The following is a 23,800-nucleotide window of genomic DNA, read 5'->3' on the forward strand; positions in this document are numbered from 1 at the left end:
TACGTTAGACATTCAACGCCGAAGCACCCTTCGGCTTACAAAACTAACTTGACAAGAGCAAACAAGCTTTAAAATGCGACACACAAACAAGACCAAAAAGAATAAACTCTCGAATATAATCGCGTCAATTACAACGAATCACGGCGACTGAAGGGATATATTTTTTCAAACTCGTGTCGGACAGCCCAGAACACACAACCTAAACAGAGCGTACGTGTACACGATAAGAGAGAGATCGAGATACGATGTGTATCTTACTTTAACCCAGGGGTTCAGTGATAACTTATTTGTTTAATTATCATTTAAGTCGCTGCCCAATTCACGCGCCTGATGACTCTCAAGCAGGTAATACAGTCCGTAGTGTGGAGCGCGGAGTGTAATTTGAATCGGCGTGTGTGGTAACAAAGACATGCACGCGCACACCAGTTATGAATGACTTGATACGAATGACTGGGCCATAAACATCTGCCAGTACACGAGCATAGGTTCAAATGAGCCCGACTGCTGATGAGACAGCGGTTCAGAGTTTGCATCGAACTGCTGCTGATAAAATGATACACTCCTACAAGGGCATTCGGCTGATAGGATGTATAAAAACACTTTTATTTTTACGTGTAAAGATAGATTATGTGGTGTATTATCCGCGTGTTAATATTGAACAAATGTTTAACAATCATCAGGCACGTCCGACATGAAACACCTTTATATCGGAACGTGACAAATGGCGAAAGCGGAAAGGCATACAGTAGAGTAATGGGTCACGATGAATAGTTTGGGAAAGCCTGCTTTTACCGATCTCAAGGGTTGTTTTTTCCCACCCTTCCTTAAAGCGGCAGCGCAAATTAAGGAAACATTAGAACATCTGAGATTTCACGTTGAACCCTGACCCAACCCCCAGCCGGCCTCTCTCAACTCGCGTCGATCCTGAAGGAGCAATTTAGGAAAACAATGCGAAGACCGAGCCCATCCCTGTGCAAACAGCGACAAAGCCTAATCTGCCCGGGGGACATGGTTTGCTGGTCTTTAGTCTGGCCGGTTCTGTCTATAATAACCCCAACCTGTCCGTCTTGTTCTAAGAAGAATTACACGCTCTTTTGATAGATACTAGGTTAAGGGATCGCGCGTAGGCAATTTTGCGTAATCATATTCGTTATCGGCCATTACCTGTACAATGCTGGGTGATTAAGGCCTTCCACCAAATCACCATCGCCCCTGACGGTGACACATCAAGCCTTCTTCTCGCTCCTGCACACGAGCTCATTTCATCGCCGCTTTACCTTGCACATTTTCACTGACGCCACGCGTTCCTCTTCTCACCTCTCAGTGCAATTCCAAGCATGCACTTGTCCATGCTTCTAACTGCATTTCTCAGCTTTTGTTCCATGTTTTGTTCATGTCCATGATTTTGATCCACGGGATAGCAGGTAATATGCACCGATTAAATACGAGACTTCAACCGAAGCCAGAAGCCATCACCAACGATGTTTCTGTAATGCAGTGAATGGGGCCTTCCGTGTTCGTGAAGAGCCCTTGCCTCTAACACCAGGCTTCCAGGCGGCATTTGTTAAGCGGGTCACACTGCTGATGGGAAGCAGAAGGTCAAATCCAGTCCAGAATTTGCCTGCTTAAACAAATCCTGTTGGAATATCGGTCTAGAAACCCCATACGCTGATTAATGGAACTCATGTTGTTTTATTTATTGTGGTGAAACAGACTCTGGTCTGTTTATGTAATTTGTGTCATTATAGTCCAGCCGTGCCTGATTAAAGGCAAAGTTTATCTTATATTCCAATCCAGTCTGTTTATAATAAGACCCTGCCTGTATTGTAATGGCACAACCGAGCATTATTATATTCTAAAAGAATCAACACTCCACCTATTGTGTTCCAGCCATGCCTTATTATACAACTGAACATCATTATCAGTCAGATCCTGCCTTGCCCAAGTCCAATTAAACATTATATTCTAACGATGTCTTGTTAAAGTAAAAACACATATTTCTTTAGTCTAACAACCTCGATTGAAAGCCAAACGTATTTACTGTATTGGCCATCAGAGCACGAAGACATCTGTATCTTCAATAAGAAGGGGAAATCATTCCACTGACATGAATATAAAAAAACTCATTCAAGTATTAAGTAGATGCAAATATACATCCTGATCATTATTGGGGGAAAAACTGTTAAAAAGGTATACATTTTGTTGTATCCATCCTAATTGAGTTTCTAAAATTTTACACGGCACAAATTTTAGTAGAAGAAAACATTAAAAACCCAGTGTGGGACAAATGCTCGGGGTCGGTAATTTCCTTCACCGACGACGCAGCGACACCCGTGACAGAAAGACCAAACAAAAACACAGATCAATACAATTCCACACCCCTCTTCTCTAACGCTGCAATCGATCTGCAATCGTTGCCGGTGCATCGCCGCTCTTGCATCGGATCGCCACTTTTCAAAATTCCTGACACCGACAAACATCAGTCCTCTTAATATGAAAATCGATTCACAGCTGAAGAAGTCGTCACTGCATAACACATTTGTTAATGTTGCACCACTTTGCTTTTATCATTACAGCACCTTCCTTTATTTGTCTGGCTCTCGGGGCCACCTTTGCACGATGCACATCAATCACAAGAAAATTGGTTAATGACCCAACATTAGCATACATTTAATTAGGACATTTCAGAAGGCGTGAAGTGTGGCCAACAGGGGTCCATTCTTCATAGGTCTGGTTCAAAAGGCCACTCGATTGTAAATAGCTCTTCGATTTGCTTGTTGGGGTTGTACTGCATGTTGTTGGGCATGATGCCCGATGTTTCGCTGCATTTGTCGGAAGCGTCTTTAGTCAGTTCAAGTAATATCAGCTTGACCTTGATTATCAGTAGAAGCAGCATTAACAGCAACATCATAATCAACAGCATCAATATGTTAATCAGATTAACTTTCATTCTGTTCCCAAAGCAACTCCAAAAACGTGCAGCCAAACGTGAGATATCTCGTTGGACAATGTGGTAGAAACCAAACACAGATCGGAGAGGCATACGGCACAACTGCGAATACCTAAACAGTGGTGGTCTTAAATTTCGATTTAAAGCTTTCGTGACTGCAGGGATTCATCTTCTTGGTTCTTTCGGTAAAGTCATGTAGAATGGAAATAATAAAATAATAAAAATAAAACATAATAAAATACTTTTCACGACGTTTCGGCGTGAGAATTATTAAATTATGTTGTATTATTTTATTATTTCCATTCTACGTGACTTTACCGAAAGAACCAAGAAGAAAAAAAAAGTGGTGGTGTTAATTACCGTAATGTTATTGAGTTTTGGGGCCGTGCAAATTTACAGTGGTATAAATTCGACAATCTTGGGGCGAAGTCCTGTCCTTTCCTTAATGCAAACGCTCTTGACCTCACAACAAGTGATGCAACCTCACCAGGTGGTGCTCACTTTAACGACTTTGAGGAAGCAGTAATGACAGGCCAGATGGACCCCGATTTTTATTTGAATTTGGGCCCTTGCAAAATTATCTACCCTGGCTATTAATACGTGGGGATTTCATCGGATATTTCACTCCATGCACTTTTAGACGAAAAAAACTAATTGGGTCAGTTGGTTTAACACAACTACCATGGCTACTTTTACCATAAACTTCACTCATGTATTCCTCCACCACACTGTTTAATCTCATCCACACTTTGTTCAACCACCACACTTGCAGGCCACAATACGTGAATTTCTGCTTCACCCCCCACACTGGCTTGACTAAGGCAACCCCTTCAATTGTATCTTTTCCCAAGCTCTACAACGATGTTTAATTAATTAAGCACGTTAACACTTATCGACTGAAAACTGATGGTTCTATTGATGGCCGCTTTACATTTTGGTACTTTGGGCCTGACTGAACAACTGTGTTTAAAACAATAAATAAGCTTGTTTTTCTCAAATAGAGTAAGTGTTGTTAATTCATGTAAAGGGGGTGTAGGAAATCAATGGCACCCATAAAAAATACACCTCTCTGAAATATTTACCCAACAGGATATTATTGACCTTCTTCTTGGTTCTTTCGGTAAAGCAGCCGTCCGCTTGCGGTGTGGCCGAAACATCGTGAGAATTATTTAATTATGTTTTATTTTATTATTTTATTATTTCCCTTCTACGTGACTTTACCGAAAGAACCAAGAAGATTAATTCCTGCAGTCACGAAAGCTTTAAAAATTACTGACCTTCTTAATATCTTTCCCCCTTTAGGATAAAATTAACTTTTATAACAGTGCATAACGAGAAATATGTTTCATTCCTACGAGTGTAGCGATATATACTACTTCTAATGGGAATGCCGGTGTCACATTCATTAATGTGATTAAAAGACAGACACAGCCCAATGTCAAATAAGGGCCACCACTATCGGGCTTCAGTTACTCATTGCCATACAGCAAGGATTATCCTCACAGTAGAATAACAAAACGACATTTGGCTCCCCCGACATGACACCATTAGTTTCACCCTCCACATGTTAGAAACATGAAAAGTAATAACCCAATAGCCAGACTATCCACTGCTGGATGAAAGCCACCCCAGACATCTCATGTGCCTTGGTCCAATGCTGCCTCAATTCATCTCGCTCATGCACTGAACTGATCTCATTGTTGCATCTCCATTGTTATAAATATACAGTCCACTTTCGTCAAGAGCCCATTTAAACTAAACAACGAATTGATTCAAGTGTGACCTGGATGCTAAAGACTGCCCATGGTATCCATCGTGCTGGTGAAGTGGTGACCTGCGGACAGACCTGGCAGCAGACCCATGATCATAACCATCATCATCATCACCACCACCTTCACATACTGCGATAAAAGACAGAGATGAGCAGTGCAAACCTCCTCGGCTCGCATTCCCTGCAACACAGAGCCGGCAAATTTCACACGCGTTTGCAAAAGCATGCGCAGCAATTAACCACAGCACTTCGTTAATACACTCAGAATGCACCAGGACAGGCAGAGGAGATGGGACTCAGTGAATACAGAACCGGACCAGCTTTGCTTTGTTAAAGTAATCACTTTTGGCATGCACTGATTTGGAATGCAAATTAATTGGGAGATTGTTGTTTCATGTTGGTAAATGGACAGTTCCCTTTCCTGTTCATCTATTACCTTATTTTTCATCACTACAATAACGATACCCCTTAATTTACCTGGAATATATTTAAATTGTGCCTAAATACTCTTTCCAGGAGGGTCTTTGTTTGAAAAGTTTGGCCAAACCTAATAACGAGTGGCAGTTTAGAAGAATCTGGAATACATGGAAAACCCCCACGCATACAGGGGGATAAACACTCAATGCTCCACACAGATGGATTCAACAATCCATTGCTGTACTGCCATCTCAAAGTTACCTTGCAGCACAGGCCTACAATACCTGGTATTACTCCCTTATGGTCTTCCATCCAGGTACTTTATGCTGCACAGGCCCAGTTCCCTCTGGGTGGTCACCTATTCTAGACTGCCACTGGTCAATGGAATGGGTGTGCTTTGAGACGCTGAGGAATTAAAGTGCCCCTACTAATCCCATTCTTATCCTCAACCTTAACCAGGCTCGATCCTGCTTCACCGATTTGGCCGTACACCTTCCAGGAGGCTTGCTGGGGGGTGCTGTCGTTTAGTCTCTCCTCTGAGCCTCTGGACATTTCCGCCCAAACCCTGACAATGAGCAGAGGGGAGCCCCGTTGCCGCTGCCCGTTAGCTCGTTAACAGATTTTAAGGGGCTTTGCCAGGTTGGTTTTTTCTTCTCTAATAAGGGCGGCGATGAGCCGGCAAGCAGGTGGTGTGCGGCTAGGGATTGGTGGGGGGGTCTAACCACAGCGGGTAACGCGACACCGCCGGCAAAAAAAACACACCGCACCACAGCTTCCCCCGCAGAGCGCACGAGGGTTTTATTTTTTGACAAATCCACTTTGCATGTTACACCAAGCGCTGCGTTCTTGGCCAGGGGTAATTGCGCCAGCCAGTGTTTTACAGCCGCCTCAGCTGGAAGCGTTATAACGATTAGATTAGCATTACAATTGCGAAAATAAACCACTCCCCCCCCCCTTCCTCCCACACACGCACACATGATTCTCTTGGAAACGAAATCATTCCTTGTTTCGCTAAACAGCCACTCACTTGCTCACGTTTGCTGTTTGGAGGATGACTGGCTAGCAGAGGTCTCCTAAATAAAAGGGGAAAGGCAAAAACAGCATACATATGTTTGTATCCTTGCCAGGGTCGACTGAGAACCTTCAATATCATGATGGTTATAATCATGACTACCACCGTGGTAAATCTCATGGTGGTAAATCATGCACACCACTTGGTGGTAAGTTAACAGTGTTTGATTGTATTTGTAAAGGAGAGACCAGGCCCCATAATGGAAGAGAGGAATTTTACCGTTGGCTCAGGAATGGCCAAGACTCATTTCATCACCAGGACACGTTGACTTGTAGTGTTATTGCTACATCAGAGAAGAAAAAAAAGCCGCTTGCTCTGGGCTCACATTATTATGGAGAGCGCACGCTTCTCTACAGGCACATTGTGTCCGTGTGAAAGAAAAAAAACAGCTGTGAATTTCGAATTCTGCTCAATTCGTTTGTAATTTAGAGTCAAGCATTCCTGCCTCAGAGACAAAACAACACGTTCCCCTCAGAACCTGGAGCACATTCACCACCCTGTTGGTCCAGGGACGAGCACAAAGAGTCCAAGTCCATAATCACCCCCTGGTGCTGTTCCCCAGAAGAAAAAAAAACTCTTTCCAGCAGAGACGTAAAGTCTGGGCATGCAACGCTACAGCCTGCCCCAACAGGCAACTGAACAAAAAACACCACATACTATACTGTATTCAAAATAAATAAGCAGGTAGAGGTTTGTTTGAGTAAAATTTTTTTCCAGGAGCGTTCATTTAAACACACTAACCGGGGATCAGCCTCAACATCACTGAGTCTAATCAGCAAGGTGCGGCCACTTAAACCGACGCCACGGCGTGCCACAGCGAAGTTACGCTAGCTGCCGTGACATTGGTGGAGTTTTATTGCGCTGGGTAAAAGCAACGCGGAGGAGGATGTTATGGCAACGCGGTCAAAACCAATTCTCAAACAGTTCCATCGTCCCGGGCAGAACGTGATGAATATCACGCTGGCAACAATGGCCTGTCTCTAAGCGAAATACAAACCGCTCAGAACAAGCCCACCTCTGAAAGCAGATTTTAACCAAACCCGCTACTGTACGTGGAAAGCAAGTCTGCATTCCACAACTGCAGGCCAGGCGACATACCGCTCCGCACAGCCGCGATAAATTTTGCGCAAAATAACCGTTGTCAAGTGCGGCTTTGACTCCGGCCTTATTTACTGCGTGGACTCGAATGGACCAGCCAGGTGAGTGTAAACGGTACAACCCTCCTGTTGCCGAGCGGCACAACGAAGTCACGAAGGGAAGAAATGCACTAATTCTAGATTTGAAGCTTTCGTGACTGCAAGGATTCATACTCTTCGATTTTTTTTTCGGTAAAGTCACGACCACAAATACCAGCTATTAAAGCAAATCCTGGAAGGAAAAATCGAAGAGAAAAAACGACCAGGACGGCCAAAAACGACATGGCTTAGTAACATCAAAACATGGCTACAATTAACAACAGCACAAACTCTACACGCCTGTGCTAGACCGGGACCAATATCATCGTGAAGTCGCACACGCCGTTAGGCAGCACTAAAGAAGAAGAAAATAAAACAAATTAAAAAATTCACGACGTTTCGGAAGCAACACAAGCCTCCGTCTTCAGGTGGAACCGTCACAGCCATGACAGCTGTATTTCTTGTGATCTCTCATTTATTTACTTGATACAGCTGTCGTGGCTGTGACGGTTCCACCTGAAGACGGAGGCTTGTGTTGCTTCCGAAACGTCGTGAATTTTTTAATTTGTTTTATTTTACTTTTTTAATTTAAATTTTTTACCTACGTGACTTTACCGAAGAAAAATCTAAGAGTAAGAAATGCACTGTTCGGTGCTTTTGAGAATATTGCCGAAACCACTATATTTCACCACTCAAGTAAACGCTCGTGTCGATGTTTGAGCCTGGGGCGGTGGGGGGGGGTACGCGAAGGCACTTTTTTCAGAGCTCGTGAAGTGAAACGCCGCTTCGGGAGAGACTGAGAGACCGGTTTTTTGAGCCACTATCTCAGGACGAGTTCAGTGGCGGCACCAAAAGATTCGTCCGACTCAAGAGATAAGGCGCCATGATTTTATCACATGCCCACCACTGTCGTGTCGAAAACACCAAAACACGTACAACAAAGCATGTTCAGTTCTTCGCGAACAATGCCATTTTTCATGCATTTTTTTGCACAGCAGCAAAAAATACATTTTGTCGCCCACAATAAAGTGTGTTTCCCCCAGCTATAATGCATAAGCACTCGCCTTGCTTTGGGATGTTCGACAAAATGTTTTAGTCAAGCCAAAATCAAAGAGTCTCTCCACTCCATAAGTAAAGCAATGCTCGTCTCTGCCAGTGGTTGCAAAGCAGTGGTGCAAATTTCACATTTCCCTGACAGGGAACAACAGCCTTGCTGCAGCATAACCAGTGTTGAGAAAAAAACACTCAAGTTTAGTAACAAATAACATTTCCCAATCGCCGTTCGCTGGAACGGTGCCACACGCCTCCCCCTCCCCACGCTGCGCTCACTCGCAGTGTCCTTCCTCAACCGTGGTCTCGTGAAACCGAGCTGATCTCACACCGCACACCAGAGGTCGCAACCGGGTACCCGATACCCGTACCCTACCCGATACCCGGCTACCCGTACCCGGCCGGGTACAGGTAGCCGTTTGCGACCCTGGTGCGGCCGGGTACGGGTAGACCGTGAGTCACTGGTGAGTAACCGTTTGTCACTCATTTCGGGTAGGGTACGGGTAGGGAACGGGTACCCATACCCGGCCGGGTACAGGTACGGGTACCCATTTGCGACCCTGGTGCGGCCGGGTACGGGTAAGGAATCAAAACCCGTTTGCGACCTCTGCCGCACACTGGTTCCGCTATTGCAGTCGGCACTTGGGAGCGGTGCCCACCAGAAGCGCGCACCCGAGGAGCCGCACGTTGCACTGGCTCAACCAAAACCTGCGGAGCCGTTCCCAGGTGCGAGGGCTGAGCAGCTGTGGGGGTGGCATACCTTAATTCGGCTTTCGATGACGTTTTTTGCGCCACCGGTCGGCGAAACCCGGTAAAAATTACAACAAAAAGCCCCTATCTGCAGAGCGAGCAAGCCATTGTGTGCCAGGGTGGTTTGCCAAATTCATGCGTCACCTAGGACAGCGGAGGGACGTTCCCCAAACGGGGCCTCCCTGTAAAGCCGGGTCGCACGTAAGCAGCTTAATGGCAGAGTTCTCTATAAAGGCACTCCGTAAATAAACACGTGTTTATTGTTTGTTTACAAGCGCTGCACCCGCAACGACTGACTTCGCCGTTGAAACGGGGAGATAATTACGTCAACATTTTACGGTGAGGACGCGTTACCGGGGACGGGATGATACAGGGAAGGCGGTGGGGGGGGGGAGGTCTGTTGTGAAAGCGAAACACTCGAGTAAAACACGGCTCGTTCGTGCACAGCTCTTGGGCCACTTTGTGATCAATGCCCTCCGACCTCGACGATCAATACCCTTTGGGTCATTATTTACAATGACCATATTGGCAGCGAACCCATTCTTGGCGCTGATCTAGTGCGGTAGCTACAAGGGGGAGAAAAAACACAAAATTACCCTCTCTTTATTAAACACAGCTGTGCACGGGGAGGACAACTTTCGGCTTAACCGCACGTCACAAAGACAAAGGAGGCTTATAAAACGGCACTCCGCAGAACACGGGCTTGGCAGGTCAGTCCAACACAAATTACGCGTACATCACAAGGCCCCTCAAGCACCGATCATGACATCGCAGGCTTCTCTCAAATTCCAGGTTGCAAACTTTACAGCTTTTCCTGAGCTTTATTTCCATCCCCAAAGGGAAACCGCAAGCAATCTATTGATTTGTTGGCTTATTTACACCACTTTACGTACGGGGCTCACTTCAAAGCATCCTCAAGCGCTTTCCCCAGCACGACGGGAAAGGCCATCAAATTTCAACTCTTGCGGATCGACCAGACATATTTAACAACAAAAATCAAATAGAACTCGGTTGCTAATATCTCAAAAGCCTGGAGGGTCCTTTGTTCTTATGAGATGCTTGAAGCCTTCAGTGGGCACTCCTCACCCCTCTTTATTGGCCACCACAATGGAACGTCTTTAAACACATCCCTGCGGCCGCGAGACGTGTGCGTGCGCGCGGTTCATGCAGCGGCGAGGCAGACGGGACGAGTGAAGAAGCCCTCCCCTTATGGCTGCTCCCCGCAGCTGTTTTGACAGCCATGATGGATGACCTTTGCAACCCTACGCCTGACCCCCCCCCACCACCAAACTCCCTCTCACAACGGCTCCGAGAATGGAATGTGGCCACTCACGTGACCGTTTCCATTGGCAACAGGCTTAAAGGGGCTCCGCATACCCGTAATCCAAACAATGCACACAAATTATACATATGCACGATTATTATACGAGAGTGAAACTTTTGCCCTGAGCGTCGACTGTACAACAGCGCCAATTCATTATGCGCAGCTGCCAGTACATTTTTTTTTATACAGGGAAAGAAGCATGGGTGTTGTGACGCCATTAGGGAACACGAGGCAAACACAATATTCAGCCATCCGTCAGGATGGGCCATTAATACTGACGGGTTTTCCCACTGCATTTTAACGCAAAACATGTTACCTATGGCCATACAATTGGAGCAGCGTGTGTGTAATGTTTTTGGGCCTGTGAACAAATCATCCGGAATGCATTCGGTGTCCTCAGATCTCGGAGACTAAGCGGGGTTGAGGTTGCATAGTGCTCGGATGGGCGATCACTTTTGCATAGAACAGGTGTCGTAGGCTGTTGTGGGGCTATTTTGTCAAAAGGTGCCAAAAAAGTCCATTCGGATGGTGAACTTCAATGCTCCCGCCTCTATGCTGCCTTCATTCACCAACCCGCAGTGGCGAGCATGGTCAAGTATGGTCAAATAACCCCCACAGGCTGCTGCAAGGCTACGTTGTCAGCATACAGTAGTGCAGAAAAAGCCAATGTCATACTGCACGGTGTAGGTAGGCCCTCATCCAGCAGCAGAATGACAAAAGGCTTTACATGCGTAGCGTTTTATACCAGGCACATGTGCACATTCACAAACACAAAGCGCCTCAAATTCAAATGAGTACTTGAATTCACACAAAAGACTGTACGCATTTATTAAAAGCAGTATGTTCACTTTCCCTGCCGCACCCTGTGTTGATAAACAGTGATAAATGATGTGCATCAGTGCCTTGGTCTGGGGCTATGAAACCCTCGGGCTTTGGTTCCGACAGAATTGCCAGCGTTAAGGGGAAGATCGCCCCCTACAGGAGAATAGTTGGGGCCACCACTGTTGTTCAGTCGCCAATCACGGATCAACTATGCGAAACGCAACGGAAGGGTATTTCATCATCAGCCATGATCAATCCACTGGTGGATGAAAGCCTCCCCAATCCTCTGCCACAATCCATCATGATCCAGCGTTGTAATAATCCACCTCGCAGCTGCACGTGAGTTTATTTCATTGTGCCCTCCTCGGTGGACATCCACTTGGACGTGTTCAATTCCTTACTTTCCACTCCACAATGAAGGTTATACAGAGTTATACCCATAACGCCCCACTCTAGCGCTGTGATTTCATAAATAAACTTACATTGCCGCCGGTCCATGGTTTACAGAAGGGATTAAACACTGCCAATAACGAAGGGTATCCAATGTCCCAGTGTGGCTGGGACAGTCCTGGTCCCAGAACGCCTGTCCCTGGTTTCCCGAAGCTTTTGTGAAAAATCGGGAATTTTGTCGCAAGATTAAATTTGTTGGTGTCATGCAAAGGGCGGGGCCTACCCAAATGCTGGGTGGGGTTGGCAGGGGAGTCTGTGGGTGTAAAAGTAGGCGAGGGTTGGGGCGGTTGGGGGCTACCAGCTCACCAAATATCCTGGTTGAGCCTCTCAGAAAATGTGGTGACCTTTACCGATAACACCTGGAAACCCTGCAGTACGTGCTTACAAAGCCTGCCTTTGCCAATTAACCCCAGGAGGAAAACCAGTACAAAGTGTGTGTGCTTTATGCAACTACTGTTGGTTCACATTTGTATGGATCTGAGAGCCAGTGGCAGGCATAACACATTCCTAAGGCAGGATCAGTTCATTATTAACAAGATGTTGACTCCAGCAAGATAATGATCCACAAATCAAGATCATATTTACAACAGAATATAATACAATACAAATCACAGCAGAAATATTGTTCATCCCTTTGTCAAGTCACTGCTGGCTGAAGGCTTATGCACAGTCATGATGGATGTTGGCCTTGACTACGCTGATCAGTGCAGCTTAGTGGAGGGGCGGGGTTCGGTTCAATTGTTACGACAATAAATTTACCCGCGGCTGGAAATCAAACTCAGATCTCTGAATCTCACAGTTCACGGCGTAGTGTGTCACAGCTCTATTCATCTTATAATCGTCGACATATCGAGTCAGATATAACCACCTACTCTGGTCACAAATCTCATATGACCGTCCGTATGGATGAGCGCCGTTAATTTTACACAATATGATGCTCCGCTGCAAAGATCATTCTCCCGTTTCATAAAAACCCGAAATGTTTACCTGTATCCTATTACAAAGCATGTAACCATTCAGCCACGGTGATTCCATTAACCAACCACGATTCAGGAACGCGATTCGATGTCAGAAGCAAAGCATGTTTTTGTCTCGTTTGCAATGTTTCTCAATTGTCTACCATCTTTTTTGCAATTTGATCAAATTGCTCACAATGTTTGTTTGGCTTTTATCGTTTACATTTTCTCCGTCTTATTTGTAATTCACTCAAATAGCCCAAATGTAGCCTTATCAGATGTTTTGTTTGCATACAGTTTGAAACCTGAAAAACACCGCATAATGTATAATCAATAAAAAAAATGTATCAGGAGCCCGAATTTTTTTTCCAATCAATGAATTAATTACTGTTTACACCCACACTTAGAGTAGTCCAATAACAAACAAAAAAATTACAGTTAAAACCCAGTCTCGCACACTCATGCTGAAGTCTGTGGATTTGTTATACCTCTTCGTTCTTGTGCCCGAGCAATTGGTGGAAATTACAAATCCCAATGGGAGGGGGCCTGTCACTTCAAAGCACGAACACTGATGACTTCTCTCGAAGGGGTAACTAAAGACTGGTCTGAATTGTGATTATAGAACTGTAATTGTGATTATACAACTGACAGGTAGGCCTTAATCGTGATGATAAAACGATACTTTTGATAATAAAGATAAGAATACATTCACAAACATGTATACAATACAGTATAACACGTAGGCAACCCTTACTAGTTGGCTGTGTCGGGTGGTGGCGGGTTTTAACGACACATTTAGATATTTACGCGATCTAACCCAAAAACCTCTATTATGGATGTATACAGTATTATGTCACCGCATACCGACTAATGATAATGGGCTGCAAATGTGATTCATAATTATCAGTCCTTTGTCAATTTAATTCACACGTTGGTTGAGCCTTACAGAATTGTGGTCATCTTACCAATAACAGCTGGAAAATGAAATATATACGCGGTAAAACCACCCACGTTATGTTGACAATCAAACGCATTTAATGCAATTAAACGCGGCAACAAAGACATCAGACCGTGTATATGTAAATAAAATAAATAATAAATAATAGAAATTAAATAAATAATTTCTATTATTATTTCTATTTTTACCTACGTCACTTTACCGAAAAAACCTAAGAGTATGAATCCTTGCAGTCACGAAAGCTTCAAATCTAGAAATATGTAAATAAAACCTGCGTACCAAATTTCATTGTTGGTGCGACACCGCCACCTACCGACAGCGGCTGGGCCTCTTCCACTCACGGGGCCGTTCTCGCCCCCAACTCTGAATGGGTTGGGCGATAATTTAATTTACCAAAAGGGGAATTTATATTATTTTATATATAAAATAAATAATGATAACACCGAGGCGACAAAGTAAAAAAAATAAAAATGGAAATAAGAGCGATATATAATTTAACAAAAAATTTCGGATTGTTGACGTCCGTGAAAATGTGACGTCGCATCGTGGCAAGCGGCCGCAGCAAAACTAAACGGGATTCGGCGAACGTATAAATAAATAATTATAAAACACCACCGTTAAATTAATTTTAAGACAAAAACAAATTCAATTCAAGCGGCGGCATTCGTCTTATCACCATCGTCATCGTAGTCATGGCAGAACACATTTAAACTCCACAAATGAAACGTGAGGTCGTAAAAGAAACACAAATTGTTGAGTTATAAAAAAAACAAAATGGTCAAAGTCGTGCATTGTGGAAGACGCCCAAGCGACATGAGGACGGACCCATCGCGTGGAGATGGAGCGATGAAATCGGTTCGGCTTGCGAGAGGCATTCATCCAGCAGTGGATTTCTCACGACCGACGATGACATTGACTCAAGCGCTTACGTTGCAAATCGAAAATTTTAGATCCCGAACAATTAAGTGAATAACCGCACACGTATAAAAGCAATGCAGATTTCTCAAGAATAATAACGGGAGTGGCAAGGCAAATGAATGGGTTATTACATCACATGTTCGCGATGAAGCCGCTAAACCATGGGGAGATGAGGCTATGAAAGCAGCTAATGTGTGCACGTGTGCCTGGTGGATTGGCTTGGGGAGCAAGGGCTGATTCATCCAGCAGTGGAACGAGCATGGCTTATGATATCACGCGGGGATCGTCATCCGTGTTCATCGATTCACTTTCGCTAAGAAGCACAAAGTGCGCAGGGAGGAAACAAAGTCGACCACAACTTAACGTGGGCAAAGTCGTCTCGGCAAAGTCGACCAAAGTTGACTTTGCAGAGTCCGACCTCGGCCAAGTCGACCACAAAGTGGCCCTGGCCAAGTCCACCACAAACATGGCCCTGGCAAAGTCGACCACAAAGTCGACCACCACAAACATGGCCCTGGCAAAGTCGACCACCATAAACATGGCCCTGGAAAAGTCGACCACAAAGTCGACCACCACAAAAGTGGCCCTGGCCAAGTCGACCACAAAGTGGCCCTGGCCAAGTCCACCACAAAGTGGCCCTGGCAAAGTCGACCACAAAATCGACCACCACAAACCATGGCCCTGGCAAAGTCGACCACAAAGTCGACCACCACAAACGTGGCCCTGGCAAAGTCGACCACAAAGTCGACCACCACAAATATGGCCCTGGCAAAGTCGACCACAAAGTCGACCACCACAAACATGGCCCTGGCAAAGTCGACCACAAAGTCGACCACAAATGTGGCCCTGGCAAAGTCGACCACAAAGTCGACCACCACAAACGTGGCCCTGGCAAAGTCGACCTGGCAACTGTCGACTTGACGAACCGATAAAAAGTCCACCACAAGTGAACCTCACAAAGTCAACCACTGCAGTCGACCATGTCCGGCATGGAAGACAATTAATGGGGGGGGGGGGGGGGGCTCTCTCTCTCTCTCTCTCTCGAGAGAGAGAGAGACTTCTCCGGTGGATGCGGCGCCTTCCGCCAGCAGCGGCAAGAGCGAGGCAGTTGCAGGTCTGCACCTCTACCACCTCCACCACGTTCACTGGACCCCCCTCGAACTACTACGCGGCGTTGCATAAACACCCCCCCCACTTTGCCACCGACAAACACGCAGCCACAACCGGCCCTCACCTTCTTCCCCCGCCAAGCTTTGCGGCTGCATCTCATGTTGGCAGCAATGACGACGAAAATGTTGCAGATGATGATGATGTTGCTGATGATGATGGTGGTGGCGTTGCTTGTTGCTGCTGATGATGTTGCCGATTTTGTTGATGTTGTCGTAGCCGTTGTTGCCGGTGATGGTGACGGCGATGCCAATGGCTATGCAGTTGCTGCTAATGATGAAGACGACGACGATGTTTGTCACGGTGTTGATGTCCATGTTGGATGTGGATGCGACTCCGCGGGGCCACGCTGCCGTCGCACTTGGCACTCGCTCGCATTCCCTACAGCGCACAAGCGACCGGCCAATCGCGCGCCCGCTGGGGAGGTCACGTGCGCAGGCGTCGACCAATTGAAAGGCGGAACGCGGCCGCTTTGCACGCGTTTGATGTAGGGAATCTAAAGCGGGCGGGGCTGGGAGTGGGGGGAAGAGAGGGGCGGGGTCGGGGGGGAGGGGGTTCAAGTTCACGGTTTCGACGAGTCCACTTTGTACACTAATAGCCTCCACAATTATAACACCAATTTATTTATTCTTGGTTCTTTCGGTAAAGTCACGTAGAAGGGAAATAATAAAATAATAAAAAATATAAAACAATAACAAATGTTCACGTTTCGACTGCAATACAAACAATCATCATCAAGTGTGAAATCCACAGTAAGAAAATTTGAAAAAAGTGGTGGTTTTCACATTTTCTTGCTGTGGATTTCACACCTGATGATGATTGTTTGTGTTGCAGTCGAAACGTCGTGATAATTTTTTGTTTTATATTTTTATTACTTCCCTTCTACGTTACTTTACCAAAAGAACCAAGAATATGAATCCCTGCAGTCACGAAAGCTTTAAATCAAAAACCCCATTTTTTTGTTAAATTTAATTTAATTACTTATATTTTGAGCGCTGCTGCATAAATCCTGAAGATGATGAAACTCAAGGATATTTTGTTTGGCGAGATAGTGTTGTAGATTAATAAAAAAAAGACGTGATAGTGTGGTTTGTAGAGATAGTGCAATCCAGTATAGAACTGCGAACCATCCACTACCACCACCCACAGAACCCCCCCCCCCCCTTCTCCGCGACGAGAATGGTTTGGCCCTGCGCAGCCGTTAGCGAAAAACGCGGGAAAATGCGACGGTGACGTCGCCGCGCGCGAGGCGGCCGTGAGGGGGGCAGGGTTTCATCTCTTGTGCAAAATCAGCGAATGAAACACAATTGACGGGTTAATTACTCCGTCTGGTTCAACTAAATTGAAAATTATGTATAAGCGTGGATTATATTTGGAGATACACGTTCCTATACTCCGCGATGAAAATATTGATTTTCAACATTCAACTACCCCTTGTGTTACAATGCATGTATAAAGGATTATTTTTCACTTGTAATGTATTTTTCTAGTTCATTTTCCACGAAGTAGAATCTAACCCTCCATCTGAAATATAAAAAAAAACTTGTGACAGGATATGCCCTTTTCCGGCCGCCATGTTTTTCCTCATACCCGCCAAAACCGCGCGTGACGTCACCCGTTCACGCCCCTTCCGCCTCACTGCGCCCCTCGGCTCGCGACTCTCCCATTGGCTCCGCGCGCGCACGTGACCGGGCTGAGCCCCGCCGTGCGCGTGTGATGCGGTGGACTGTTCCATCTTTGCATCCGCCCATGGGGGTGTTTTGTCTCGTTATTTGCAGCAATGCGCTTTGAGCAAATCGATGCGCTCTGAGTGATCACCCCCGCTCTGAAGCCGTTAGCCGATGGGTTGTCCCAGAGGTGCCGTGTGCAAAGCGCGCGTAAAAGCAGCACCGCCGAACACGTGTCCGCATTTCTGTGGTTGCTCGCACGGGAGGTTGGTGGTGTCATTATCATCGAGCATCATTTTGTCTTTGTCGGCGCGATGTATGTTTTATATTTGATGGATTTAAAATATTTTTTTAGAAATGCTGCTGAAACAGGGGGATGATGGTGGTCTCTTGGACCAAACGGCGTTGGGAACGAGCGAAAAAGAAATGTTTTTGCTTTCGGTGCTGGTGGTTGTGATGGTGGTGCTGCTGCTTTTGGAATGAGTTGGTTTTAGCGCAATGGCGGGGGGAAGGCGTCGTTTGTCGCTTCGACGGAGGCCAAAAAAAAAATTTTAAGCCGGAAAAAAATTTAACCCAAAAAAAAAAGAACCGACGCCCTTGGTGACAGACGAGAGGTCCGTCGGTGCCGGAGCCAGCCAGCCTAGCCAGCCCGTCCGCCAGCCCGCCTGCCCGCATGGCCTCTAACAATGGGAGCCCGCCGTGTGTTGTGGCGGCGCCTGCCCGCCCTTGCCGCCCGCGCCTGTGTGTGTTTCTCGCGTGCGAGCAGAGTAAAGAGCAGCAAAGAGGCGTCGACACAGGAAACCAAAAGCCCCCCCTCTTACTTCCAATCAACAAAAAAAATTAGATAAAAATTTTAATTTTGAAAATTTTAGAGAGCCAGCCAATCGAATCGACATGAGCAGCAACGAGTGTTTCCGATGCGGAGGCTCTGGCCACTGGGCCCGCGAGTGCCCCAATGGAGCCGGTGGTGGCCGGGGGCCCGGCGGCCCTGTCGGACGTGGAGGCCGCGGCCGAGGAGGTAAATTGCGGCCCCGAGAGGGGATCGGTTGTGGGGGGCGGGGGTGACTGACCATACTTGACCGGATTCGTTTTGACTTGATGTGACGTGGTTAAATGGGTTGACGAGTTGATGTGGGGGGGGGGGTGCTATACCCCCCTCCCCAACACATGTGAAACTTAAAATCGTGAGCAGTTGAAAATATTTGTTTAACCCGTGCGCGACTAAACGGATACGATCAGACGACGTGACAAGAATGATTTATAGTTTTGTGTGAATTTTCAGGGTTTTAAATTGCATCGAATGTGTTTTAACGCTAAATTGATTTCGATGGAGTTGTGATTTTTAACCGGTTTTTGACCGAGGCAGAAAATGTGCAGAAGGAAAAAAATGACTCTACGACTTGGCCATTTTGACACGAGGCTGGGGTTGGGATAGAATTTTTTTTTAATGTATATACCGTGTTTAAAAATTTTAATTGACGTGAAAAAATGCTTTGTCGTGCGTGTAAATTTTGTACGTAAATTTTTTTAACCGTAAAAGATAATTTTAACCACAAAAACCCTCGCGCGTGACGTGTCCATGTGGCGCTGTGGGTCAAAAACGTGTAATGGCTGATGGCGGTGATTGCGTGGGGAGGGAGACAAGTCGTTGTTGTCGTGAGCGAGCCATTGTTAACGCGAGGCGAGCGCCGTCATTGTTTTAAATATCTCACTCGACCGACAAGACCGTCGATGTTGAGCTCCTGCTCTTGTATTTTAACACGTGCGGAATTAAGTCGAGTAGCGAGCGGGGGGGGGGCTGGTTATTAGGAGATTTAGAAATGTGGAAAATTTAGAAAGGTGGCAATGGATGGTGGGAGCTTTATTATAAAATCAGGAGATAAGCCGTGGTGGGGGGGGGGGTGGTTAGGAGATTTAAAAAAGGGGGGTTTGAGTTTAATTGTGAAAATGAGAGTGGGGGGGGGGGGTAGAGTAAGAGGTTGAAGCCGTGTTGGGGGTGCGCGCGTGTCGGGGCGGGCGCGGGGTCGAGATGACGCAGCTGGGAACGAGGCACAAAATGGCGCCGTGCCGCTGCCGAGAGCCGCGCCCCGCGACCACGAGGAGGAAGTGGCGGGAGAGGGGGAGGGGTGGGGGGGAGCGGGGTGGGGGGAGGAGGGGGTGGGGGAGGGGTGGAGGAGAAAGGAGGAGGGGGTGGGGGGAGAGAGGAGGGGTGGGGGGAGAAGAGGAGGAGGGTGGGGGGAGAAAGGAGGAGGGGGTGTGGGGGGAGAAAGGAGGAGGGGGTGGGGGGGGAGAAAGGAGGAGGGGGTGGGGGGGGGAGAAAGGAGGAGGGGGTGGAGAAAGGAGGAGGGGGTGGGGGGGGGAGAAAGGAGGAGGGGGTGGGGGGGGGAGAAAGGAGGAGGGGGTGGGGGGGGGAGAAAGGAGGAGGGGGTGGGGGGGGAGTGCGAGCCCCGCGAACGACGAGAGGCGCGGCCCCGACTCCATTTAGCGAGAGTCGTGGCCAACGCAAAAATCTGCGATGGCGGTTTTGAGAGACAAAGTCGGGGTGTTTTTTCTAAATGCTTTGTTGTGTGGAGGAGGTTTTTTTAAAAAAAAATGTTAACGCTGGGTTTTCGTGGCGCGCTTGTCTGGGTTTTTCTCACCACTTTGACAGATGGATGCTATCGCTGCGGCGAAGGCGGCCATATAGCGCGCGAATGCCCGCTGCCCCAAGACAGTGAGAGATGGCGCCATTTGCACCGCACGCACTCAATTGCTGAAATGTTTATTGGTTTAAAATAAATAAAAAATATTCTATTTTAATGCAGCAGCTTGGTCACGAAGGGCCTCTCCCATCGGCTGTTTTTATCTCGTATATAAAAACCACTGGCGTTTTTTTATCACATGGCCACGCTGAGCCGTGGTGTGTGAATTTCAAAGGCTTTAAGGGCAATGTATTTGCTGCTAGAGATATTTATCCGATATAAATTTTTTCCATGTATAAATTCGCTCAAACCAAATGTTACGGATGTAAAATTGAACAATCGTAATGTTCTGCATGTTAATTTGAATGTGCGTGTTTTTTTCATGAGTCGTTTAAGGAAATGGAAAACATCGTGTGGACTCATAGTACTGTAGTACACGGAAATTAGGCTACTAGTCCAAAACGATAACATTTTAAACAAGAAGCTAATTTACGAGTTTCAAATGATAACATTGAAACAATACCCGTGTTAATTCATAAACAGTGACTTCAACATTCTTAGTTTTAGAAATCTGGTGCGTCTACTGTGGATAAATGGACTAATTTAACACAAATTATTAAACCTACAACATCTAGGGCCACTTAAATATCGAATCGGATTGACACTTGTAATTTTATAAGGCGTACCAAATGGTATCATTTACATTGGCCGATGCATAAATTAAGCAGCTATTTTACCCAATTTGTGTACCCATGTTGCACACGCAACTGATTTTTTTAAAGTAACGGAGCAATCGCCACAGCAGTGCGAATGACGACCATTCTCCCAAAATAAATAGAAATCTCTTCAATTTCCGACAAACGCTGGAGAGGGTGACATGAGAGGCGTCCCTACCCACCTTTGCACTGAATTGACCTGAATGAGTGTGGTTTTCGTGTGTATGTGTCTCTTCAAACACCGCAGCATGCTACAACTGTGGCAAGGGGGGCCACATCGCGCGCGAGTGCCCCGAGGGCCGGCAGGACCGCGGCGGCGGACCCAGCTGCTACACGTGTGGCAAGCAGGGCCATCTGGCCCGTGAGTGCAGCAGTGGCGGCGGTGGACCCGGGGACAACAAGTGCTACGGGTGCGGCCAGCGCGGCCACATGCAGCGCGACTGCACCAAGGCCAGCAGATAGAGGGAGACAGGTGAGAAGAGCTGAGTGCCTGTGGGTTTGGTGGGCTGGGTGTGGGTGGAATGCAATTTTCCTGGGGTGGTGAATAACCATTGATTTTGTGAATGGAGCGGTTAAAATGAGGCAGTTTTCTAATTAACGTGTTAGCTGCAGTGGGTTTGTTAATAGGGTGTAGCCCCCATGATATGCATGTCACACTCTCGTATAAACTTGTTAAAAATTAAACGTTTAGTGCCTATCCATGAACGAGTGTAGATGTGTTTTCAGGGCTAAATCTGCTGCTGTGCTTGACCTCCATGTTTGGTTGTAGATTTGGCCCTTGCAGATGGGCCTAGGATTAATAGTTCCCAACAATTGATTTGTGGTTAACGTTTGACACATGCGTGGTCTATCCATTTAAGCGACTTGGACCAAATGTATCTTTGTTTTAAGCCTTATTTTCACATACTGGTCTATGTATGCATTTGACATCCTGGGACCTACAGACTGGGATATCCATGTTTTAGGAACTGGACTGAGTTTCATTTGCAAAATGATGGAAACTCATTTGCACTTATGGGAAGATGAGAGAGAATACTATTTTATGCTATCAACAAATGTGGTTTTTCTCCCAATTCTCAAAACTAGTTCCACACCCTGGCTTACAGGAAAGGATCGAGTTGAAAATCCCGACTTTGGTAATTTGGTTAAGTCCCCTCGGCTGAGACTCGGTTGAATACCTTTAAGGTTGTCAATGGGTCCAGTGTCGACTTACATTTTCAGGTGGGGGGGGGGGGCATCCTTTGGGCCATCTGTGGGTTCCCAGGAGGCATTTCCTCCTGCACTAATAAATTATCATTTGAAAGTTTATGCAAGGGTGGCCCTTTGGCAACGAAACAAACATGATACTTGTACAAAGATGTAATTTGACCAACAAAATCCCTTGATTTACACTTGGAAGCTATCGTGTGAATAAAATGCCTCGTGTTCAGACGACTCTCCAACTGACGGTCTTTCCCGTGTCTGTCTGCAGGTGGATGCTTGCCAGGGAAGCAATGAAGGACGCATTTGAGTGCAGCCACTCGCTGGCTGCCATCGTCCCAACGTGCTCGCTGCATGCCCACACCCCCCCTCTCAAAGGCAGACATCGCTTGGCCCCATCCAAATCACCGAAAAATATTTTTCTTGTTTTACTTTTTGATGTTTCCCGTTAAAAAAAAACAAATTGTGTTAATTTCTTTTGGTTTATTTTTCTCCGCTAAATGTTTAGTGCTCTCACCAGTGTAGATTGAGAAACTTTGTTGCATTGGGTTACCATAAGTGGAAGGCAAAAGGGGAAAAAGAAACCCACTGCCATAGAAATCTTGATTGCATGTAAATCAGGCCTGCCCTGGAATTTGATTCCCATCCTGAGGGGGTGTTACACAATTTAGATTTCCCCCGCTTCGTGTAGGACTCGTCTTGGGGGGGTGGTTATTCCATGTTTGTCCAGTAATGGTGCATTGTTGAGACAAGAGGCATTGGGTTCCAGGGTTATGTATTGGCTTCGTTAACGTGCAACATTGGTTTCTGTGCTTGTTTGGGGGGGGGGGAGGGGAGGTGTTTTCTTTAGGCACCACAGCCAGCTGCCCCGGCTTGAGTTTAAAAAGAGAAAAACCTTTGTCTCGTGAGCTGCTCACAACTGTGTTAAAAACAAATGACTCAACAGTTTGAACAGCACGTAGGTGTTGTTGGGATTTGTTTTTAAAATATGTTGTTGTGGTTTCCTGCATACTAATAAAAAGTTTAATATGAAATGCTTTGTAAACGTGTTCTTCTCAAAGGGGTAGCTCACCTGGAAATGGCCTATTTGTGACATTCATTTCCAGTACACTTAAAAATAGATCGAATTCCCTGGTGGTACATGGACTTGCCTGCTGATATTTGCAAGGTTCGAGGAAAAAAATAATTGCTCCGTTTCCAGGGTGGCGAGTACTTTTAAATATTGGTAAGGGCAGTGTCTGAAGGTTGGCAAATTTAAACCCTGATCAATGGCTGCTTGGAAATATTGCACTCAAAGCAATAACTAGGGTGGCCACTGGATCAGAACCGTGAACTTCTACAACAAGTACAAAGTATAAACATTTTACTTTTGAAGGCACGCAAGTTGACCAAGTGGTTTGACATTTAAATAACCAAACCTTTCATAACCCGCCACCTAATGGTTCCCCCCCATTCAACCATAAATGGCAAAATCCGAAGGCATCCATTCACTCAATGTAGAAACTGCACCACCTAAAAGATATCCATTACAGGATGCTGGATTTCTGGAACGGACAGAATCGGCCACTTACCAGAGCAAGGGATTGCGTTGAGTATTGAAAAAGAAGCCTTTGTACTTGTTCGTGGATGTTGCATGGAACGTTGAAATTGTGGAAAGTAACTTGGAACTGTAGAATAGTACAATTCATGTCTAGATTATAAGCACCCAAAACTTGTGACGATCAATAAAGATGTACAATTCTGCTTAAACACGCCT

The 23,800-nt window shown here is 46.1% G+C and overlaps 2 protein-coding genes across 3 annotated transcripts in view; one reads left to right on the forward strand and one right to left on the reverse strand.

Annotated features, from left to right (window-relative positions):
- The window catches only part of LOC133355410 (uncharacterized), a 76,909-nt gene extending 60,764 nt beyond the window's left edge, over window positions 1-16,145 (reverse strand). The window contains exon 1 of the mRNA XM_061572692.1: window positions 15,848-16,145. The gene's annotated coding sequence lies outside the window, so the exon portion shown is untranslated. The remainder of the gene's footprint in view (window positions 1-15,847) is intronic.
- A 1,421-nt stretch (window positions 16,146-17,566) lies between these two features.
- On the forward strand, window positions 17,567-23,793 carry LOC133355497 (CCHC-type zinc finger nucleic acid binding protein-like). Of its 2 annotated transcripts, XM_061572818.1 has the most exons (5): window positions 17,567-17,713; window positions 18,214-18,465; window positions 20,098-20,160; window positions 21,071-21,316; window positions 22,316-23,793. In XM_061572818.1, exons 2-4 carry the CDS (start codon window positions 18,342-18,344, stop codon window positions 21,304-21,306), a joined length of 423 nt encoding a protein of 140 aa, XP_061428802.1. In that variant the 5' UTR covers window positions 17,567-17,713; window positions 18,214-18,341; the 3' UTR covers window positions 21,307-21,316; window positions 22,316-23,793. The 2 variants fall into 2 exon arrangements, with proteins under 2 accessions (XP_061428802.1, XP_061428803.1); XM_061572819.1 differs by lacking the exon at window positions 17,567-17,713 and having other exon boundaries at window positions 17,720-18,465; window positions 21,092-21,316.
- The last annotated feature ends 7 nt before the right edge of the window (window positions 23,794-23,800 follow it).

Source organism: Lethenteron reissneri, chromosome 51 (assembly GCF_015708825.2).
Source record: "Lethenteron reissneri isolate LAM-NWPU_2019-01 chromosome 51, ASM1570882v1, whole genome shotgun sequence".
NCBI classification, from domain to species: Eukaryota; Metazoa; Chordata; class Hyperoartia; order Petromyzontiformes; family Petromyzontidae; genus Lethenteron; species Lethenteron reissneri.